The 19,599-nt window shown below is 42.4% G+C and overlaps 1 protein-coding gene across 1 annotated transcript; it reads left to right on the top strand.

Annotated features, from left to right (window-relative positions):
* Window positions 1–3,298: 3,298 nt before the first annotated feature.
* mtpn (myotrophin) lies at window positions 3,299–18,131 on the top strand. The gene is made up of 4 exons (XM_073480799.1): window positions 3,299–3,675; window positions 7,041–7,154; window positions 8,085–8,168; window positions 16,759–18,131. Exons 1-4 carry the CDS (start codon window positions 3,601–3,603, stop codon window positions 16,843–16,845), a joined length of 360 nt encoding a protein of 119 aa, XP_073336900.1. The 5' UTR covers window positions 3,299–3,600; the 3' UTR covers window positions 16,846–18,131.
* Window positions 18,132–19,599: the final 1,468 nt, after the last annotated feature.

Genomic DNA, 19,599 nt, shown 5'->3' with positions numbered 1-19,599 from the left:
TGTGTGCTATTTCCACTGCAAAAACTCGGATACAAATATGCATCAAGTATTCATTTTGCAGTCTGAACAGGGTCGAGGATGTGTAATTAATCAGAAAAGCAGTAACTCCTGTGATGCTTAAAGAACATTACTATGCAGACATCTTTATTACAGCCATGACTAGTTGATTTAAGCCACATATGAAGTTACGATTCACCGTTCTGGGAGCCGTTTCAGTCATATATGTCACATTAGCATAACAAGCAGGAGAAACCTGGGCAGTAATCATCTGTGTCCTTATTGCCATTTAGGTGTAAAAATCTGCAGCATACACTGCTAGGACAGTTTATTACCGCCACATAAAAGGGTGTTAATGCCCGTGTTTCTGCTGCTCAGTCTGATATATGTGTACGTGTGAGGGAGAGAGGTGAGAGGTGTCAGGGGGGAGGGTTGTCATAAAGGGGGAGTGCTAGAAGAAGAGTGGCTGAATCTCATTAGCTGTGTTTTTATTCTGATGATACTGCCATATTGAATTTTCTCGAAATGGTGCCTTTTATTGTTCCCTCCTCATCCTCTGGACAGATTGGTTTTTTTCCAAGGTGCTGCTGATTTCATGTAACGATAGCGTGACAACACACAAAAAAAAACACGGCTATATTTCTCAAGGAGAGCGCTGGAGGATGGAGGATGCGGGGTCGGCTTCATTGGGAGAATGAGGTTAGGAGGCAGAGAATGGAGGGAGCACATGTGGGAGGCTCTGTGAGCAAAAAGGCAGTCGTTTTCGCTTTGAATGTGTTGCTCTGCCCTTGATCCTGATGCACATCAAGGTAAACTAATGATTGTTTCTTCCTCCCCCTCTTGGCCTGTTGTCTTTCAGCAGCTGATCCTCTATTTATCCGAGACTGATTGAGCAGTTCTTCAAATGCCGGATGACAATGGAGATGGCCCTGAAAATGTAGATTGACTTCCAACAGGTGCTGCGATGAATGCCTTGAAAATAATGATGGACACGCTGCCCCCTCGGTTAAAACATCATCAGTCATGAGGACCGGTGGCCCCTTGAGGCAGACACCCACTCTCTCATACATATATACATGTACGCTTTATATACACATACATTGGTACTTCATTGATCTCTGCCGGGAGGTCAGAGTGCTGGTTCAGCTTCAGGAGCTGAAGAAATTCGGGCCGGGCTGTCACAGGAAATAAACCCTGGTCAGCTGATTAAAAAGATTCATATAAGCCAACCTGCAACCTCAGCGATGAAATAATCATCAAATGGACTTTTTATTTTGCTTATTTATAAGCTAAATTGGATTTTGCATGATTTTAGAGTGACATGACAGCAATACGTCTTTAAAATAAAACCTAGGGATCTAATCAAGAACCTAAGTTTAATTGATTTAAATGACATTAAATCCAAAATCGTGCATGGAAGTGTAGATGTACAGGTGTTTTAAAGGTCCTGTTTGTAAGAAAAAGTTGATTTTCTGGTCTAATTTCCAACTCGTCAAACAATGTGTTGGTTTTCAACAGTCATTGTCAGTGTTTGACATTTGTAAAGTTGGGATTGAGACTCAAAAATCATCTTTTCTTACAAATAGGACCTTTAAATTTACAGTAGGGCCAAAAAAGTCTGACTGGTTTTAAATGTAACACACAAGTTCACTAAGTTTCATCTTTGAAAAATGTACATGAATTTCAGATTATCGTAGTATTTGTTATACGTCCCCCTTTTGCATGCACTCGAGCTGGTATGGACTCCACAAAGCTTCTTGGGATGTCACAGAATGGTTGGCTTGGGAACACACGAGGACCAGGAAACACAGATGAACCAACAGTGAGTCGGGAAAAACACAGGCTGAAATACACAGGAACTCATTTACTATGGAAACACAGATGTACAGAGAAAAGGGGCAGGAAAAAGACAAAGACAGGAAGTAGATACTAAAACATGGCGATGATATAACCTACAAAATAAAACAGGAAACAACTTAACCAGAAACCCAAACCACGACAATATATTTGTATTTGGTAGGTCCACATTTTGCTTTAATGACAGCATGCACTGGAGCTGGCATGGACTCCACAAGTTTGTGCAAAATCTGACGACCCATGTTATCCCAGCATGATTTGACAGTAACCCACAAAGCCTCTCGTTGTCTCACAGAAGGTTTGGCTTTCTCAGTCTTCAAGCCCTCATAAATGTTTCATGCAGTTGTGGTCAGGTGACTGTGGAGGAGAGTCCATGACAGTCACGACTTCTTGGTCTTCTTTGGTCTTCAAGTAGTTCTGAAAAAAGCGCTGAGGTGTGTTTGAGGTCATTATCCTGCTGCAGTATGAAGATGCAAACCAGAGAGTCTCTGAAGGATGGCGTGGTACTTCTCCTCGGTCAGGGTGGAGTCAGGTCGGTGCAGGTGTCTGACTCCAGAGGCCATGTTGCAGTCATGAAACATAGTAAAGGGACCACTCATTCATTGCATATGTGTCAGGGGTGGACATAACACAACATATTTATTATTAAGAATATATTAGATCTTGTTGCGTGTTTGAAAAGAGTCATTCTTTGTAACATTAGCACCTAAACGCAACACAGCGCTCCCCCCCTTAGGTTGCATGTTAACTTAGCACTTAGCTCTTAGCACAAAGCTTACATCTTGATGAACTGACTTTAAGTGAATGCCCTGTTACTATTAATGAGGTTTCTATACTGATCGACACTTATACTTTTATTAGAAATCATCTTGATCATATCACAGCTCTCATATGTAAATATAGGTGGCTTTATTTAGAAAGAAGAAATCCTATTCAAAATTGTACACAGGTAAAAGACTATATTTGTTGTTTTTTTTTCCCTGACGTAAACAACAGATGCTCTTTTTGTGATTGTGAGGGAGAAACTATTAAACGTGTTCTTACAGATTGTTTCCATACCGCTGTCTTTTGGCTTGATTTACAGAAATACCGTTCAGAAACGCTTGAAATAGACGTCTCTCTAACAAAGACTGATGTTTTACTCATTCTTAACAAGTCCAGACAAGTCCCCAGATGAAATGTACTGAATTTAATTAGTATATTAGCAAAATATTACATTCATTTTAAAGTTACAGGTTTGAAATCATATTTGACCTCCACTGAAAATTTAAATTAAATAAAAACAGAATTATTTTTTTACTATTATTTATTTGTTGATGTGACTTCAGTTTTGAACTTGTTTGTATTTATTTAATGCTCTTAAATTAAATAAAAATAAATTAATTAAAATAAAAAAAAGGTTGCATGTTCACTTCCGTGTTACGACACCGGAAATACTTGCGCCTCTCAGAAAGGCGGATCCCTCTCAGCCACTTTGCCTTCCAGAACTTCTTTTGAGCCCATTTTTTTTTACCTGTCATTCACCGGCGGGTCCCAGTTAAACGCCAAATCCTCCTAAATTTGCTTCCTCGGGTGTTACCCGCGACGTTGTGTTCAGTCGAGCTCTACGGCGGTGCCCACTGCGACGACTGGAAGAGTTTTCCAGCTCTTACGTTAGCTAGCTAACTTTTAACGCACTAGCATCCAACTTGACAACTGCCCTGCAGCACCACAGGGAAGGAGCAACACCGGAGCAAACACAGGAAGATGGGAGATATTGATAAATTGGTGTGGGCATTGCAGACCGGGGACCTGGAGGAGGTTAAAACCAAAGTGATGACGGTAAGGCAACTGTGATTTGTACTGTTTTTTTTTTTTCCGTGACTCGAGTGTAACAATTTTCAACAATCAACTGGCTGCAAAGCTAAGGAAACTAACGCCAGCTAGCTAACGGGCTAGCGAGCGAGCTAGCTAGCTAGCTAACGGTATCTGGAGTTGGGTAATGTCAAGTTAGGTAATCTATCATGGGCATGCTCTTGTGCTTTGTCACGGTAGTTATATGTGCGATTTACGGAGCTGGGAGGTCGCTTGAACTCGTTTCTAAACATTGAAAGGCTGGTGTAAGAGTTGAATGTAGACCTAACCTATAAGTCTGAACGCCAAGTTAGCATGGCTAGTTACATACAGTGCTATTCCCAGAGAAAATGCAAAGGGTTAGCCTTAGTGTTTTGCTAACTATTTGGTCTACAGCTGTATAACTGTGGTCATTAATGTTGTAATCTGAACGTGGTGGGTTTGGGACACGTTTAGCAAACGCCATCTGTGGCACCTTCCTCAGAAAGCAACCTGTTGGTAAGCTAGCTAACAACAGCATCAGCTGGTACGTGGTACACATTGTTGGTAGACAGCTAACAGCTAGCAATATGTCTATTGTGTTGTCAACAGCAGCGAAGACAATCGTCGGACAGTGCCCTGTGTTGTCTGTAGAATGGGTTTCTTTTAACGTGTTGTGAGAGGTAAGTTTAGCTACATGCTAGCGAACTAGCACAGGCCCGGGCTCCAGGAGGGTCTAGCTAACGTTGGTGGGCGGGGGTCTCAGCTGAACCACAGGAGATGGAGGCCCGGCTCCAGTTTATCCGAGGCACCCACCTCACTAGCTGGCATGATATTTATGGAAGAGACTGAAAAAATAGTCTTGAACCTAAAAGTGCCTGTTAGGCCACAGTGTTTCCATCCAAGTGTCCCCTGGAGGAGGACATTCTGGGCTTTATCTTTCTAAATGAACCAAAACTGAACTTTATTTGTAGCCGTCTGTAAAGTCCAATGACTAAAACAGTGTTATGTTTTACGTGCATGCTCAGTTCGTTCCAGCCGGTCATATTTTCACCACAATAAAGTCAAAGTTCCCCCTTAACACGTGTGTTTCTTTCACAACTTGTAGATATCAACAGCGTCAAGTTAAAACTATTTAAAGGTGCACAAGAAATTTTAATCAGAAGAAAAAAGATCTTCATTGTCTGTTTTTTTGATGCCTAAACAAACAAACTCTTTGTTTTCCTGACTGAATAAACAAACTGACCTTAAAGGACAACACCATTTCATACTGTTTTACTTTGTTTACATGTGGCGGACCCTGCCACCTTTCTAGCTTCAAACAGAGTGATGGGAACCTTCTTCACCTCTGAGAACAGCTTGTTTATTCAGTTATAGGAAAAAATAATATTTCTGTTAAATATCTAAATTCTGAGTAATTTCTTCTGCTACAGTTCCCCTTTTAAGGTTTACGTCATATTTTCACCACAATACCCATTACCCGTGTATATCTGTTACAGCTTGTAGATATCAATAGCATCAGGTTAAAACTTTTAAGGTAATATGAAAGCTAGATATTGTTCAGAAGGGCTTATTTTGTCCAACCAACAGTCCAAAAAGCAGCAAATCCTCACATTTTAAAGAGCTGGAAGCCACAAATGTTTAGCAAACAAATGTCTTTTCATCAACTTATCAGTTAATTGACTCAAATCTTTCTTTGCTAGTTCATATTAAATATAGCTTAATGAACTGACCCTTGGGAGGTTAATGATATGATAAGACTTTATTGATCCCTCATCTGGGAAATTCACGTGTTGCATAAGCTCAAGAGTCACGCGCAGAGAGGAACATCGTGACTTATAAACAAAACAGAAACCAGAAACAAACAGATTAACTGTAAATAAAATGATAAAGACTAACAGTCCATTCACCTTTAACATATACAGAAGACTAAGCTTGATAATTGCACCTGTAACTGTATAAGTCAAAAGTTATCTGGCTTAAAAACTAATAAAAGTGAATCGAAAGTCCTGATTATAGAGCGTAATGAGACTGTTACATCTGAGACTCCTTCATTAACAGGGATGAATTTTCCATCCACGAGGAGTGTTTTCTCATTTATGATCTTCCCATTGTAAGTAATTGCCATTTCATTATCTACACTGGGTCTGAGTGTAAACAACTGCGGTGCTTTATCCCCGTTCCACAGTGGAACTGAAAGTTTCTCAATTTTATCAGCCGTCGGCGCTGCAGCCGTCGAAGGTAACATTTAAACACTATTAGAGGAGGTCGAGGGTCCATATCCTTCATTGCTAATGGATTCAGTGGGATCGGGTTTGACCTTCAGTGGAGTTTGTGATAAAGTTAAGGGAGCGAGTGGCAATCGGAGGCAGGCGACGCTGCAGTGGGTTATATTGTTTCTCTGAATTGGACAGCGGTCACACACAGTCACAGACCTGAGCAGGTATGAACATAGGATAAGTTAAAGCTATCGTGTTGCACAGGTGTTATTAATAACACTGATGGTGGCCTAGATGCACAGTAGCCCGCCCTGTACGTTTCCTGCCATCACAGGTCAAAATGTCTGCTGCTAAACAAAAGGCCTGTTGAAAGAGGAAATCAGTCGCAACATTTACGTGTATTGAAGGAATCAGGACCAGCAAATCACAATATTTAAGTTGTATCATTATATTAGGATCTAATAATGTCAACATAATATTGAAAAGACACCGAATCTCCCAGTTGTGCTACTTTCCTATCCCCTTATTTGATTTGCATCTCAGCTTTATTAGATCTGCTCTTACTTGCCCGAGGGGGAACCAGAAGGCCGAGCTCGCTCCGTCATGCCCAGATCAGGTGTTTTCACGAGGGTCTTGCGTAAGAAGATATACCTTTTTACATTCCAGTGCCTTTTTAAAAATGAATCCTACGCCTATATTTTGTCGTGGAGGCCCATTTTCTGAGCATATAAATACACTTTACCTCAATATTTAACCAGTCAATAAGTTAATAATACACAGAATAACCGACAGCAGCAGCTTTTCGACACATTGTTACTCGAGGGCCACCTGATGCACACCAAGCTGTGTGTGTGGTTAGTGTGGTAAGAGCACGAGGAAGGGGCGGTGAGAGTGTCTGTCTTTTCTCGCGGCTGCACAGATGACAGTTGGAGGTATAATGGCACCGCAGCAGGGAAGTGAAGGGGGGAGAGGATGGTGCATGTTATTGCATGTCACTGAATTGAAGTGTGAGCTTGTGGCATTGGTGACAGTTTCTGTTTCAAACAAAAGAGAGACCTCCAGATCTTTCTTAAATGCACATTGTCGCCTTGCGATAGCGCCGAGTTGGGTAGTTTCAGCCCTCTCAAGGTGTCGTCTTCCTCTTCTCTCCTCCAGGCTGAAGATGCAAACCGGACCCTGCAAGGTGGAAGGATGCCTCTGCACTACGCTTCAGACTACGGTCAGACAGATGTGGTGGAATTCCTCATTTCAAAAGGAGCAGACGTCAATGTAAGAACCACGACAACCAGTGCCCTTCACATGCTATTTGCATTCATTTGCCTACCGTCCGGGGTTGCAGTGACCACAAAACATAACAGTGCCCTTGTCTGCTTCACTTCATAGTCCGAGCCTATTGTTATACTGCTTTATATGGCACGGGCATTATCAGTTTGGTTTTAACAGCCAGAGTACTTCAGTTCAAACAGTTTATTATTCTATTTCAGCCGTGGTCCACGCTCTCATTCAACAGTCCGGGCTTGCCAGACTTCACATTTAGCCTGATTGGCCCCCTGAGCCTCAATAGTCTCTTCTGGTGTTGTTGTAGTAGATTGATCCGTATCCGCTAAAAGGGCACTTACCCATCCAACAGTATTGATATCTGTAATTTGGCGCCTTTCTTTTGTAATTTGCAGCTTTTTCTAAAGGTCTCTAAAGCCGCTTTCGTACCCAGAAGAATTGTATGCGCAAAGCACCGTGACTCTTTGAACTCCTGAACACGTCTAAAGGAGTTTCTATAGTGTATTGTGATGCTCGACACAGCTACGTCAGCAAGGTGCATCCTAACCCCTTGTGTGACAGTGTAGATATAACAACTTGACGTCATTGCAACAACTTTCTGGTCTTCACAGACACGAGGCTGTAAAGTTGCACCAACATACAGTCTTTGCTTTGCCTCCCGAGCCCCAAAATTGTTTGCACAATTCTCCTCTTGGAAAACCTGCACATCTACTGATGTACGAGAGATAAATATAGTGTCGAAGTGCAGTGGGCTCACTTACAATTTCTGAGCGTGATAAGGGAAAAGTAGAACTTATTCATTTTTGATAAAGAAGATGGATTTGCCCTTGTGTAGATGATGCTCTGCTGATATATGAAGCTTTTCTCCAAAACTTCGATCTTTCTTCCCACTCATGCCTTTTTCACCCGCTCTCCCTACAGGCTGTAGACAAACACGGGCTCACTCCACTGATGGCTGCCATTTACGAGAATCACATCCCCTGTGTCAAGGTCCTGCTAGAAAAGGTTGGTACTTTTTGATTTAAGCATGCTCAGCTAACGCATCTGCATCAAGTGCCCTGGTGTCCTTCACCCCTCAGTGCATGTTGATGTGTCAGAGGCTCCATGTGAGAGCCGTGAGTGCTGATGAGGTAACTCGCTGGACAAAAGGCCCTTTAACGTCGTCCTGTGGAGGCCGTGCTGGAATGTTCACAGAACACGACGCAGTATTTGCTGCTGTTCGTTTGCTTTGTGTCTGTGTTTTGAAGCTGCTTCATTCACAGGTGCACAGGCCTTTGGCTCCATCTAAATCCCTGCGCCATCCTTCCAACTCAGCCTCCATCAGTTGTTTAGCTCTGGAACCATCTTAAATGCTGCCTCAGTGGGCTTAGATGCACATGGACGTGAGCAGTCACAGCTGTGAGGAGAGAGAGACAATACTGAGTCAGGCACAGCTGGCATCGACTGTAGTAAGCAACTGAATAACACGCACACCAAAACGTATGTCCGACCTAACTAACGTCATCCAGCAGAAGAAAACAGATTTGTTCGGCTACATCACGGTCAAATAGAAAGCCTCAATTGTACGCGGAGGAGCTTTCCTTTTGGAGAGTGGATGCCTCTTCTTGTACATCTTACCTAAGTACATGCACGCCAGTCATATACATATAAACGACAGATCTTCTACACATCTAGACTGGTGGAGTTGTTTCACCGCAGCCCAAATGAGCCAGACTGCTGTGGAGTTGATGTCCCTGTGGACAGTGAATGTCACAGATGTGGGCAACAATGGCTACTTGTCTTCAGCACCTCCTTCAGTTCTTTGTCTCTCGTACTCCTCTTGTCATTTTACACTCATGTTTTATTAGAATAATATCAAATATATAAATATCAAAGATTTGAGTCACAAAACTTGGTGGTCAGTTTCACTTTAATGCTTGAAACTTAAGTTAATGACTTTCAGCTCAGCACCATTAAGAGAAAGGAGCCTACGACTTCCTCGGACCGAATGATGTCATGGCTTGCATGCTTTACTGCTGCAAGCCCATGTGTATATGTGAAGGAGAGATGGATATTGGGTGGCTGAGTGAGCAGCTGTCTGCCAGCCAGGCTAAATGAGGCAGGGTAAATGAAAGCTCCTCTACAGAGTTGTTTCACGGTGGCATCATCTTGGCTCAACGAAAGTAATGGGAAGAGGGGTGGGGGCATTCACAAGCGAAGTCACACTACCGATTAGGGAAGTCATTTTTCGCAGTCTATACAATCGCATACGCACCATTCAGGCAGACTTTTCAATCAGTTCGCAGTTTCAACTGCACTCTGAAGCAGACGTTTGAAAAGAGGAAACCATAATTTATGTATGGGAAACACTGGTGTTGGGTTAGAGAGACTCTTACATGGTACTCCACCGCTTACTTATTCCTGTTGGCATCGGCTGTATTAATCCCCCCCATCTTCATCAACACAGCCGCACGGGCCGGCCCTCGAATCAACAAGCCAGCAGAGGCTTGCGAGCATTCGGCCAGCAGCTGGCCGGCAGCTGGCCACTGCTGTCAGCTGGCCGTCAGTGCTGCTGGCTCAGAGATGAACCAAAAGAAGCTGCAACTGCTAACAGGAAGTAAACAGCAGTTTACTACTCAGTAAGTTCTGTCCTATAAAAGTCGGCAAGCGTGGACAGGTACATCGGTCTGACTTAAACTTCTACTTGACACAGAACGATTATCTGGTTGTTAGTAGTTTTTACTGTAGTAGGCTTGGATTGACTTGCAGTACTATTGTGGTAACAGGATGGTAGAAGGATTTCTTGTTTTTCTGATTGGGGGACGTCTCAGCCCTCTCTTGGAGGTAAACATACTAAAAAAGGAAGGAAGTTTGTGCTCTAGTGCAGTCTGAGTTTTTCATATCACATCGTCACATTTCACCACCAAATTCTGGTGATAGGATTTGGGTTTAAAACCAGCAGACAGTCTCTTATGTAAATAAATAAAATCTTCATGGACTGCAGTCATTTTCCTTTATGTCCCTCGCTACCAGTCACATATCCACAGCCGCAGTACATCCCCCTGAAAGCCAGATGCACTTTTCCATCTGAAATAGGCAGCTATGCAAGTACCACCTCTGCTTTTATAAGTTAAAGCCCCTGGGGTGGACCATTTTTAAAAAGCCTTTGTCTGTGTTATCATATGAGGCAGGACAGGCAGCCATAGCTCATCTGAACAGGGATTACGGTGGAAGGCGAAGATACGAGTGAACCCACGGGTTTGCTCCTCTCGGCTCCGTACTCATCTCCGCTAAGCACCAACAAGGATTAACACCCAGATGCAGCCAAAAGGTCATCAGTCACCACAGGGACCAGATCTCAATACATCTACCCCTGGCAGCTCTGAAAACTCGCCACGTCTCTTAACATGAGATGAATAGATTGTCCCTAAGCCACAGCATCGACTGCCACCGCACATCCACTCTGTCTGGCAGCACCTGTAGCACCACAGCCACCACAGTGCAGTGGATAAAAGAAGCCCACTGAGAATACTGTATTGTGAGTGTTTGACTGTCGGATATTCTTGTGTTTGCACACAAAATGGCTCGGTTTCCCCGGTGCACCATGGGAGCTGACCCCTGCCATCTGACTGCTTGCTGTGCTGTTGTTGGCAATGAATTATGAAAGGCCATTTTAACCCCAATAGGTGACCCAGTCGTAAGATCCTGGCCGAGAGTGCTGACGACAGCCTGCAGAGGCTGGCCAGTTAATTTTAAGTCAACAATGAAAGGGCACACACAGTGAAGTGCATGAATTCACACATCCTTTTCTTTTATGAGGAACTGCCTACATGACCATTTATTAGGAAGAAATGCAGTATTATTTTGTTACATCAGTTCCTGTTGTTGCCTTGCATTTTAAACTTGACCCTATTTATGCGAGTCCTTGAGACACAGAAGGCATTAGCTGTTTATTTTGAAGTAACACAGCCTAGTAACCACTATCTTCCAATGGGTTTTACCAACTTGCCTGACTTGACTAAATTATTTTTCTTCAGGAGGACGGTGGGTGCACACGATAGTTCTGTTAATAACTAGTAAACAAACTGGAACTAGACTAGAATAACTTTTCTGTACAGTTTTTCGGTACTGCTACCCCCAAAAAGTACTCCTACCCAGGGGCGATTTTAGGATTCAAGAACATCAGGGGCTAAGGGGAAAAGAACAGGGGCTGAAGTTGTGCGTGCGCAAGAAACATTTTTGGTGAGTGTCAGTGTGCTTCTTTGTGTGTGTGTCTTCCTCGTTGGTCTGCTTATGATGTATGCTGCTTTCTTTAATTTTTTAAGGATCTATGGCTCTGAAATAAAGTATTACTATTAAATCTGGTCTGCATTACATGATTTACTGAATTGCAGGGCTTCTAGTAGTAGCCTATGAGGTAGAAATTGAATTGTAACCTATAAATACAACTCCAGTACATCTTGAAACCGAAAATGTTGGACCCAAAAATAATGTTTTAATGAAAGTTGGAGGAAGTGATTCGCAGCTTAGCCTATTTGACAGCTCCTGAGTCGTGCAGGCAGCTGTGCTAAACAGTTGCCTAGCCAAGTAACGTTAACGTTATGTCATGTGGTTGCTATTAAACTGAGGTTAAGCTGTTGTTGCGACTCTCATAACAAAACACAATATTTTCCTGCTAGCCTAACTGTTAATCTGTTTCCACGTTAAGAGGAAATACCACTGTGCAGATGAATAGCCTACAGGTGAGGTGCTATCTAACGTTATGGTTAGCTAAGGTAACGTTACCTGAAGTTGGTTCTTGATCCTTTGCCAGCATTGCCTTTGGCCTGAAAAAGCTACGGATATCCATGTCTGCGACGTCTGCACATGCTTGTTGTGCTCTGTGAAGGAGTTACTTTTACGTTGTTGAGGCAACTTCTCACGCGCAGTGATCTGTGCAGTTAGGTCTGGGCTCCTGTGGGCGGGTGAGAGTTGTGACCAGAGTCATAGGGTTGTGACTGTCTGAAGTTTGAAAACAAAATACTGTCACAGATGTGTTGAGACGTACTCCATAGTGGCTGCTATGATGAGCTGCAATGATTGATTGTCATAGCATTTTTCCCTCTAGCTATAGACTACCTTGAGCAGTGCCCTTATAAAATGGTGTACAGTGTTGATAACTAAATAAAAATTGGGTTCGTACCCTTTTCTAGTCTTTCAGCACCCCCTTAATTGAGATGTCAAGGTTCCTGTCAAGACTTTTCACTTTGCCTGTTGGATATATTTTCTTCAGTTTTGACCAAGCTTTCGTGTAGCTCGTTAACCCCCGACCGGATAAATTGGTATTTCAACCAGAGCCAAGCTGACACAGCTTTCTCCAATACAGTTATCGATCTTCCACTTCTTTTTTTTTCGCTGGGTGTTATAAAACTTGCCCTCGTACAAATTGGGTATGTTTGACTGCTGCCAGAAGGTCAATAATCTGATGTACACATTGAATTTTAAGCAAGTTTTTAGTGATGCTCTGGGCCCATATTTGAAGACTTGTGCATGGGCGATCTTTCAATCCCATTCACCCGGGGCATAATGAAAACTTAATGGACACTTTGGCAGGTCAGCGGCATTACGTTACAGACCCAGTGCTTCCTTGTATGGCTCTATAATCAAGGATGATGATGCATCTCAGTTTGACTGGAGGCACCCTGGGAGTCTATATTTATTCATTAGGCTGTGTCTCACTTGGCCACTAGCTTCTCTTTGACTGGATAATGTTTGGGCGGTGAGGTGTTCATGGAGGGTCATCACTCAAGTTGGGGATAGCTCATTAATGTAAGTGGCTTCAGGAGTATGCCACTGAGCTGGATGGTCATTGGGGATGGCGTGGTGGAACAGGGAGGACTATGGGCCAAAGCTATTACTGTAACTGTACCATGAATACCCACAGGGAGGATCCATATGTGGCAGACCCTCTAGAATACTGCTTATGGTAATGCAGGTGTTGGGTGCTCGTTAGGAGATTGTTCCACCTCAAATATGGTGGAAAACACGATATATAATTGTGTTTGTCAGGTGGACACATTGTTTGTCCTGAGCTCAGAGCAGTATTGATGGTGAAACAGCTTGGGTCAGGTCGTAATGCTGTTTCCTGCCATCTAAATGAGGCCTGTAGAGTTTGTTACTTGATATGGTCTTGAACCGGCTACTAATGACTTCCCCAGAGCTGGAGAACTGAGGGAGTGGGGAAGACGGCTTCATTCTGTCTCCCCCATCCTCCCCTTCACCCGCTGAACTCACTCGAGTGGAGAGCGCAATGATTGGTTACCAGGTACCTGATATGAATCAGTCAGCAGTTATTAGAAAAGTTAAAGTGACTACAAGTACTTTTACTCAGCAATGTTTTTACAGATGGATAAAAAAACAGTTAATATCAGACAAATGTTTTGAAAAGATGAGAATGATTTTAGGTTTTCCCACAAGAATCTATCTTGTTCTGTTTCTTATCCTGACAGGATGAATTACACTGAACGAACACCTCTGTGTATTGAAATCTGAAGACCTGGACACCCAAAGCCTTCATAAGTGAACCTCATATTTCACACAGTGCTCACATGTCCAGAATATAAATCAGTGCTACACTGCAATATGTTTTGAGATCTATTATGAATGCACTCAGTGTTAAACTTATTAAAGACTGAATTCGTCTCCATTTACCCCAAACTTTCTTTGAAAAGTGAATGGTGGACTCTTAGTTTGTGGGAGGTGATTTGCAGCTCTTGTTTGAGAAGAAATCAGCACTTTGGTTGTTGTAAATACAGATTTTTTGGATACATATTGATTCCTAATAAGTTAAACTGTTTCAATACTCACTTTCCCCCAGTATCAATACACCTCTTGGTCTCCTCTCAGACAGTGAGTTGACATGTGCACCACTGAAGTTCCCACATAGCCCCGCCTCCTCCAAAAATAAATTTAACTATCTGGAGAAAGGGAGTTGATAGTCTCTTCTACAGATTGTCAAATACTAAAAATATTTGACACAAGGACATGCAACGCTCCCCAGCATCGGACGCTTGACAAAAACAGGCTACACCCCCTGGCAACCACGCAAAAACTCACTGGCTGCACCTTTATTGGAGGAATAACACACCGACATGGCGGCTCATAAGGAAACTTCATCTTATAGCAAAATAGCTCAGCGAAATGTGTGTCTGTAGGCATATTTGGCAAGAAATAAGTTTAGTGCAGAGGTGGTGCATCACACTTGATGCCCCTGATTTACATAAAGTAGCCAAAGGCAATGCTACCAGAATGCATTGCATGGCTTCCTGCATAGACAATGAATGGGAAGCTTGAAAATGACAGGTCCTGTGGACATTGACCGTAACAGCAGCAGCTTGGGTCAGTTAATGTCAGTCATCAACCCAAAGCGTCTGTATTGACGACCTGGGGATGAGACTCAACAACCAACTATCTTTCTCCAAGAAGTTGCATGTTGTTGCTTGAATTTAGATGCTGTTATATTTAACTCACAGTACACAAGCCTCATTTAATATATCCTCAAATAAAAAAACTTTGGTTTAAAACACTGTCTTCTGTTCTGAAAAATCTACCACTAAGGTACTTTGGGTCACCAGCCGCCTTAGTTCAAATGTTACATAACAGGTCTCTAACATAATTGGAGTGTTGACAGGTGCATGCTTCCAAGAAATGTGAAGCATTTTATGAATTGACAAAAAACCCTCTCTTACTTTGTCTCTCGGCTCTTTACCAATTAGAGATGCAGATCTGACAGGTTACCCGCTCAGCCCTGGTAAATCTCCCTTGCTCAGGATGCGCTCTGTTGCTCCTGTGGCATGGAATTTGCACCCAGACAACCGTCCTCACACTGCTGGGCACTTGAACTGGGTCACATTGTTTTTGATGGCATGCTTCTCCATGCAACAATAGACTCTCTTTGCCTTGGTTCTGTAAGCCCTTTCCTAAGAGGCTAAAGTTGGCAGGCCAAACAAAGGGACGTCTCTCCACTACATGCCCCTCCATTCCTCTGTCGCCCATTAAATCTGTTGTCACTACATGCACATTCAACAAGTTGCCTGTCTCATTCGGTCTCTTTTTTTAATGTTTGTTTTTTGTCCTTAGTAATCCAAATGATTGTGTCCACTCCTATCTCTTTCACTCTCATTCTGTTACCCCTCAGAGCTCAAATGGATTTGTGCCTCAGCGTCTGCGACTTTGTTTTGCATGTGCTGTCTGGATAAAGACAGGCTGTCAGGCAAGTTATTAGTGACTGAGTTAGAGGAAAATAAGTGACTAAAGTTTTGCCATAGAAGTTACGAAAGTACTGTTCAATAAGGGCCAGTGCATATAGATGTAAGGATATAAGTTGTGTACCATATAGAGCTGAGAGTTTGCTGGCTTACATTGCAAGCACTGTTGGCTCTTCATGGCTCAGATATCATATCGGATAACATATACATCGATACCAATGTGGCTGGACCCAAATATTCGACTATTTGGATATTGGTTCAACGGGTTCGTATTCAGTGCTCAGTTCAGTCTTGCTAAAAGTACTCACAGACTATCAATAAAGGTGAACTGCAAAAAAGCCGTTAATAAACCTTATTCAACCAAACTCAGGATTATAAACATGCACCAGACCTTTTGGAAAATGTCTTTTTATTCAATAACAAATGACAGAAGAAACAACAGAACTTTAGGAGAGCAGAATCCTTAAAAATGAATCCCTTTAATTAAACTGAAAGTCGCATGCCGGCGATCTCGGTTAAGACCAGAGAAATGTCTTGCCAAGTCCTTCACAAGTCGCGCTCAGCACTCTCTTCCCTCAATCAAACCTTCAAATACTGTAATCACTGTTGATTACTACCAAAGCTCCAGAGCCCAAAAAATATTTTGGTGAAAGGCAGTTTGGCTACTTGGGTCGTTCTTTGGTTTTCTTCCATATCCATAATACACACCATTGCTCCAACTTTAAGCTGCATCCTCTGCTGTCTTAAATATCTGTTCAGCTCTCCTCTCCCTGCTGTTGTGACAGTCACATCTGAGCTGAGATGAACAAACACCACAACATTGTTTTAATTAAGGATATGTGCTCAACCTGCATTTTTCAGTAGTCGTAAAAATATGCATGAAACATGACAGTGTGTGTCTGAGGTTCCTACTTCTAGAACGGAGGGCAGAAGCTCCAGGTTCAGTTCAGTTCTCTATAGTTCCTGGCCCCAGAGCAAGTCCCTGCTCTGGTGGTAGTACTTTCCAATGGAAACTATTGGCTCTGCAGTGCCGAACTTTGCTCTCGGCAGTGGCCGTGACTTGTAACGTTTATTGACGTTGAAAATAGTTAAATGTAGTTCAACTTCAAGGTATATAAAAGAGAGGAAGTATGAATTAATGACCATACAATCTTGATTGTTGGCAGCTTGCAGACGGGTGCTCTGGAGTTTTCTGTCTTCACCTCTGCATGTCAAGTACCTGGCTCTATTAGGAGACTTCATTTGAAAAGGGGCTTCAGATTCAGGTCTCCGCTCCTCACCTTAACCCCTCCGACTTGATGAAGTGGAGTTGGCACCATACTGTGAGAAAGACTTGCATGTTTATTATTCATGTCCCCTCTCCTCCACAGGGAGCTGACAAAGACCGAAAAGGACCCAGCGGCCTCTGTGCCTCTGAATTGCCCGAGACTGAGGCCATGAAGGCTCTGTTCCAGTGAGACACCACAGTGTGGGAGGTGGCTGGACAGGTGGGTGAACGGACAGACAGATGGATGCAGTGGTCCCCTGACAGAAGGTGGACTCGCCCCTTTTACCCCGATCAACCTCTGTCTTAACACTGCTTTTGTCTGTTTGTTGGAGGGTCATTTTGTCTGTCTGGTGATTTTCCTTTACCTTGTTTATTTTTTTTTTTCTCTCTTTTCCTTTTCCCCGACTTTTTGGGGTAGGATTTACTCTTCCTTTGGCCTCTGTTTCTAGCCATTTAACAGAAGGACTTGTCAATTACATCTCCCTTAGGGACCACTGGGGGAGCGCTCTCGCACCTGGATCCTAAAACACTGCTCAGACTAGAAATCACTCAGTAATGTAAACGCAAAGCTCAGCACTTAAATACACATTTCTCATTTTGCAGTTCTCTCTTGAAACGGTAAAGAAATCAAACGGTAATAGATAAGTAGTGTGTTTTTTTTTTTTTACAACTTCAGTATAAGTATTGTATGGCGAGGGCTTAATCTCATGAACAGTAATTGCACTGTACTATACTAGATTGAAAAGAAAGGTTGTAAAGTTTCACTATTTGAACCTTTCATTGTGTGTGGCCTCTTCCTCTACCTTGATTTGTTTTTTAAGTGACCCAAACTGTCCCTCCAATCTTGAAATTTTGCAAAACGTTGGTTAAGAGGAGGTCCAGAGGTCAGCTTTTCCTTTTCTACTTGGCATATCACTTACATATCAGATGGTGTTTTTGACTAATTTTACGTTGGCAATGCATAAAAAAAAGATATTCTGTATTCTTTGACCAATCACCATGCTGGCTACTAGGAAGACTTGAATGTTGCAATTTTAAAAATAAATCTGTTACTGAATCCCTTTTGAAGCAATGTTAACGGCACTTAATAGAATAAGGAATTTTAGCAATTTGTTCATTTTGTCATCCCTAGAGTGAGATTTTCGAGCGAAGATTCCCTTTTTGTTGCAGCTTCTCTGTGTATTTTGTATTTGACAGGTTTTTTGGGCTCTGAATGATGGTAAATGGGGGTTAGAGTTGAAACTGGATGGTGGGGGCTGTTAGTATTCCCCTTGCCTTGGATTTGGTTAGAAGCCCAGCCTGTTTTGCTGCATGTCAAAACTGCCTCTGCTTTTATGCTATGAAATGGTTGCTGGTCCTCTCTTGGTTGCTTTAAAAATGAATTACTACAATGTAATGGACAAAAAAAGATGCTCTTGCTGACTTTGTTGTGACAAAAAGTCTGTAAAAACAAATAAAAAGATCTATAAAAATGTTGCTTTGATCTGACGTTAATTTCTTTGAAAACCAACTTAAAGGAGACCTATCATGCTGTTATGTCTTTTTCCTTTCCTTCAGTGTTATAAAAAGGTTCTTGTGCATGTAAAAGATCTTGAACGTTAAAAAGGTCAAAGCCTCCTCACCAACAGAAGCTCCTCTCTCCCACAGAAAACACTGCTCCTGAAACGCCTCGTCAGTAGTCCTGTGTCACATTTTTGTAATTTATGCTTAGCAGCTAGTTTGGCACATAATTGATTTAGCATAGCTGCTCTGTCATTTTTAGCAGTACTGGCTCAGGCATGTGTGAGCTGACCAATCAGAGCAGCGTGGGTATTCGGCTGAGGGACCTTAAAGAGACGGGAGCTAAAAAGGAGCATCACGTTCAGAGGGATAATAAAGTGCTGCTGCACTGGGAAGTGTGAGAAAACTTATGTTTTTTTAACATTAACACCTGTACACTTATTCTATTAGTAGCCCAAAATAAAATGACGAACCTGAAAATGAGCATAACATGTCTCCTTTAATACGTTTAGGTGTGAAATCACCCATATTGCTAAATATAAGATACTCAACTGATACGGAAAAAAAGCCTTAATTTACTCAGAATGTGTCACCTTGTATTAGTGTTCATGTTTTTGTATGAAGACACTAACTGCCAATCATCTCTCCGTCCTCCAGTCCACAGAATCAGATGAATAACGGAGTTAATTTTCTAGTACAAGGGACATCACACAGTTTGACAAATTTTACCCTTGGTAGTCTCGTAGCCTCGGGCCATCTAATCAGTATTTGTGAACTTGAGCAATTCGGTGGCAAACGTTAAAAAAAATTACAGACTCTAATCTTTGTTGTCATACCAATCTACCGCCTCGAGCTGTTTCATTATGAATCACAGACTGACTTTGACTCTCACTAGATTTGTCTGAACGTCTGGATTCAAGTCAAGTCCGTATTATAATGGGACAGTCAGTTCTAATACAGAAAAATGCACCACTGTCCACAGAAAACTCACAGGAAGAAGTCATACTCCATCACGTTGTTTTTGTCTCACGTCTCGGGAGTGGAACCATCACACCTGTTGCATTGTCAGAAAATGTACCTTCAAAAACATTCAGTGAAATTACCCTTTAATTATTATGAGCTGCTTGCTAAATTTCTACATGGCACCTGTTGCCTGCTGCATTGTTCAACCCACTCTGATAAATTAGATCATTGAGAGCCATGCCAGGTCAGAATCCTTTCCCAGCCAAGAATTGGACTTTAATGTTCCGAGTAGAACAAAAGTGTTATTGAGGATGTAGCCTTGTAGTTCACCTGATGGACCATCTGGTAACCAAAAGAACCACATCGCCTGAGTATTCACACCAATCGTACCAATTCCTCCCACGTCTGACCACCGTGGCAGGAATTTCAGACTAAATAAAAACTCTTCTCGGCAACTGTTGAAAGTTCCTGTTCTTGGCTG

The sequence above is a fragment of the Pagrus major genome, chromosome 14 (genome assembly GCF_040436345.1).
Source record: "Pagrus major chromosome 14, Pma_NU_1.0".
NCBI lineage: Eukaryota > Metazoa > Chordata > Actinopteri > Spariformes > Sparidae > Pagrus > Pagrus major.
Note: the sequence above shows the minus strand (reverse complement) of the source record. Positions and strands in the feature narration are given on the sequence as shown.

What these genes read in the sequence shown, in the direction of transcription:
- mtpn (XM_073480799.1), top strand. Translation starts at nt 3,601, where the DNA reads ATGGGAGATATTGATAAATTGGTGTGGGCATTGCAGACCGGGGACCTG. An exon ending in TTAAAACCAAAGTGATGACG is followed by an intron (nt 3,676 to 7,040) that starts GTAAGGCAACTG and finishes TCTCTCCTCCAG; the next exon opens with GCTGAAGATGCAAACCGGAC. An exon ending in TCAAGGTCCTGCTAGAAAAG is followed by an intron (nt 8,169 to 16,758) that starts GTTGGTACTTTT and finishes TCTCCTCCACAG; the next exon opens with GGAGCTGACAAAGACCGAAA.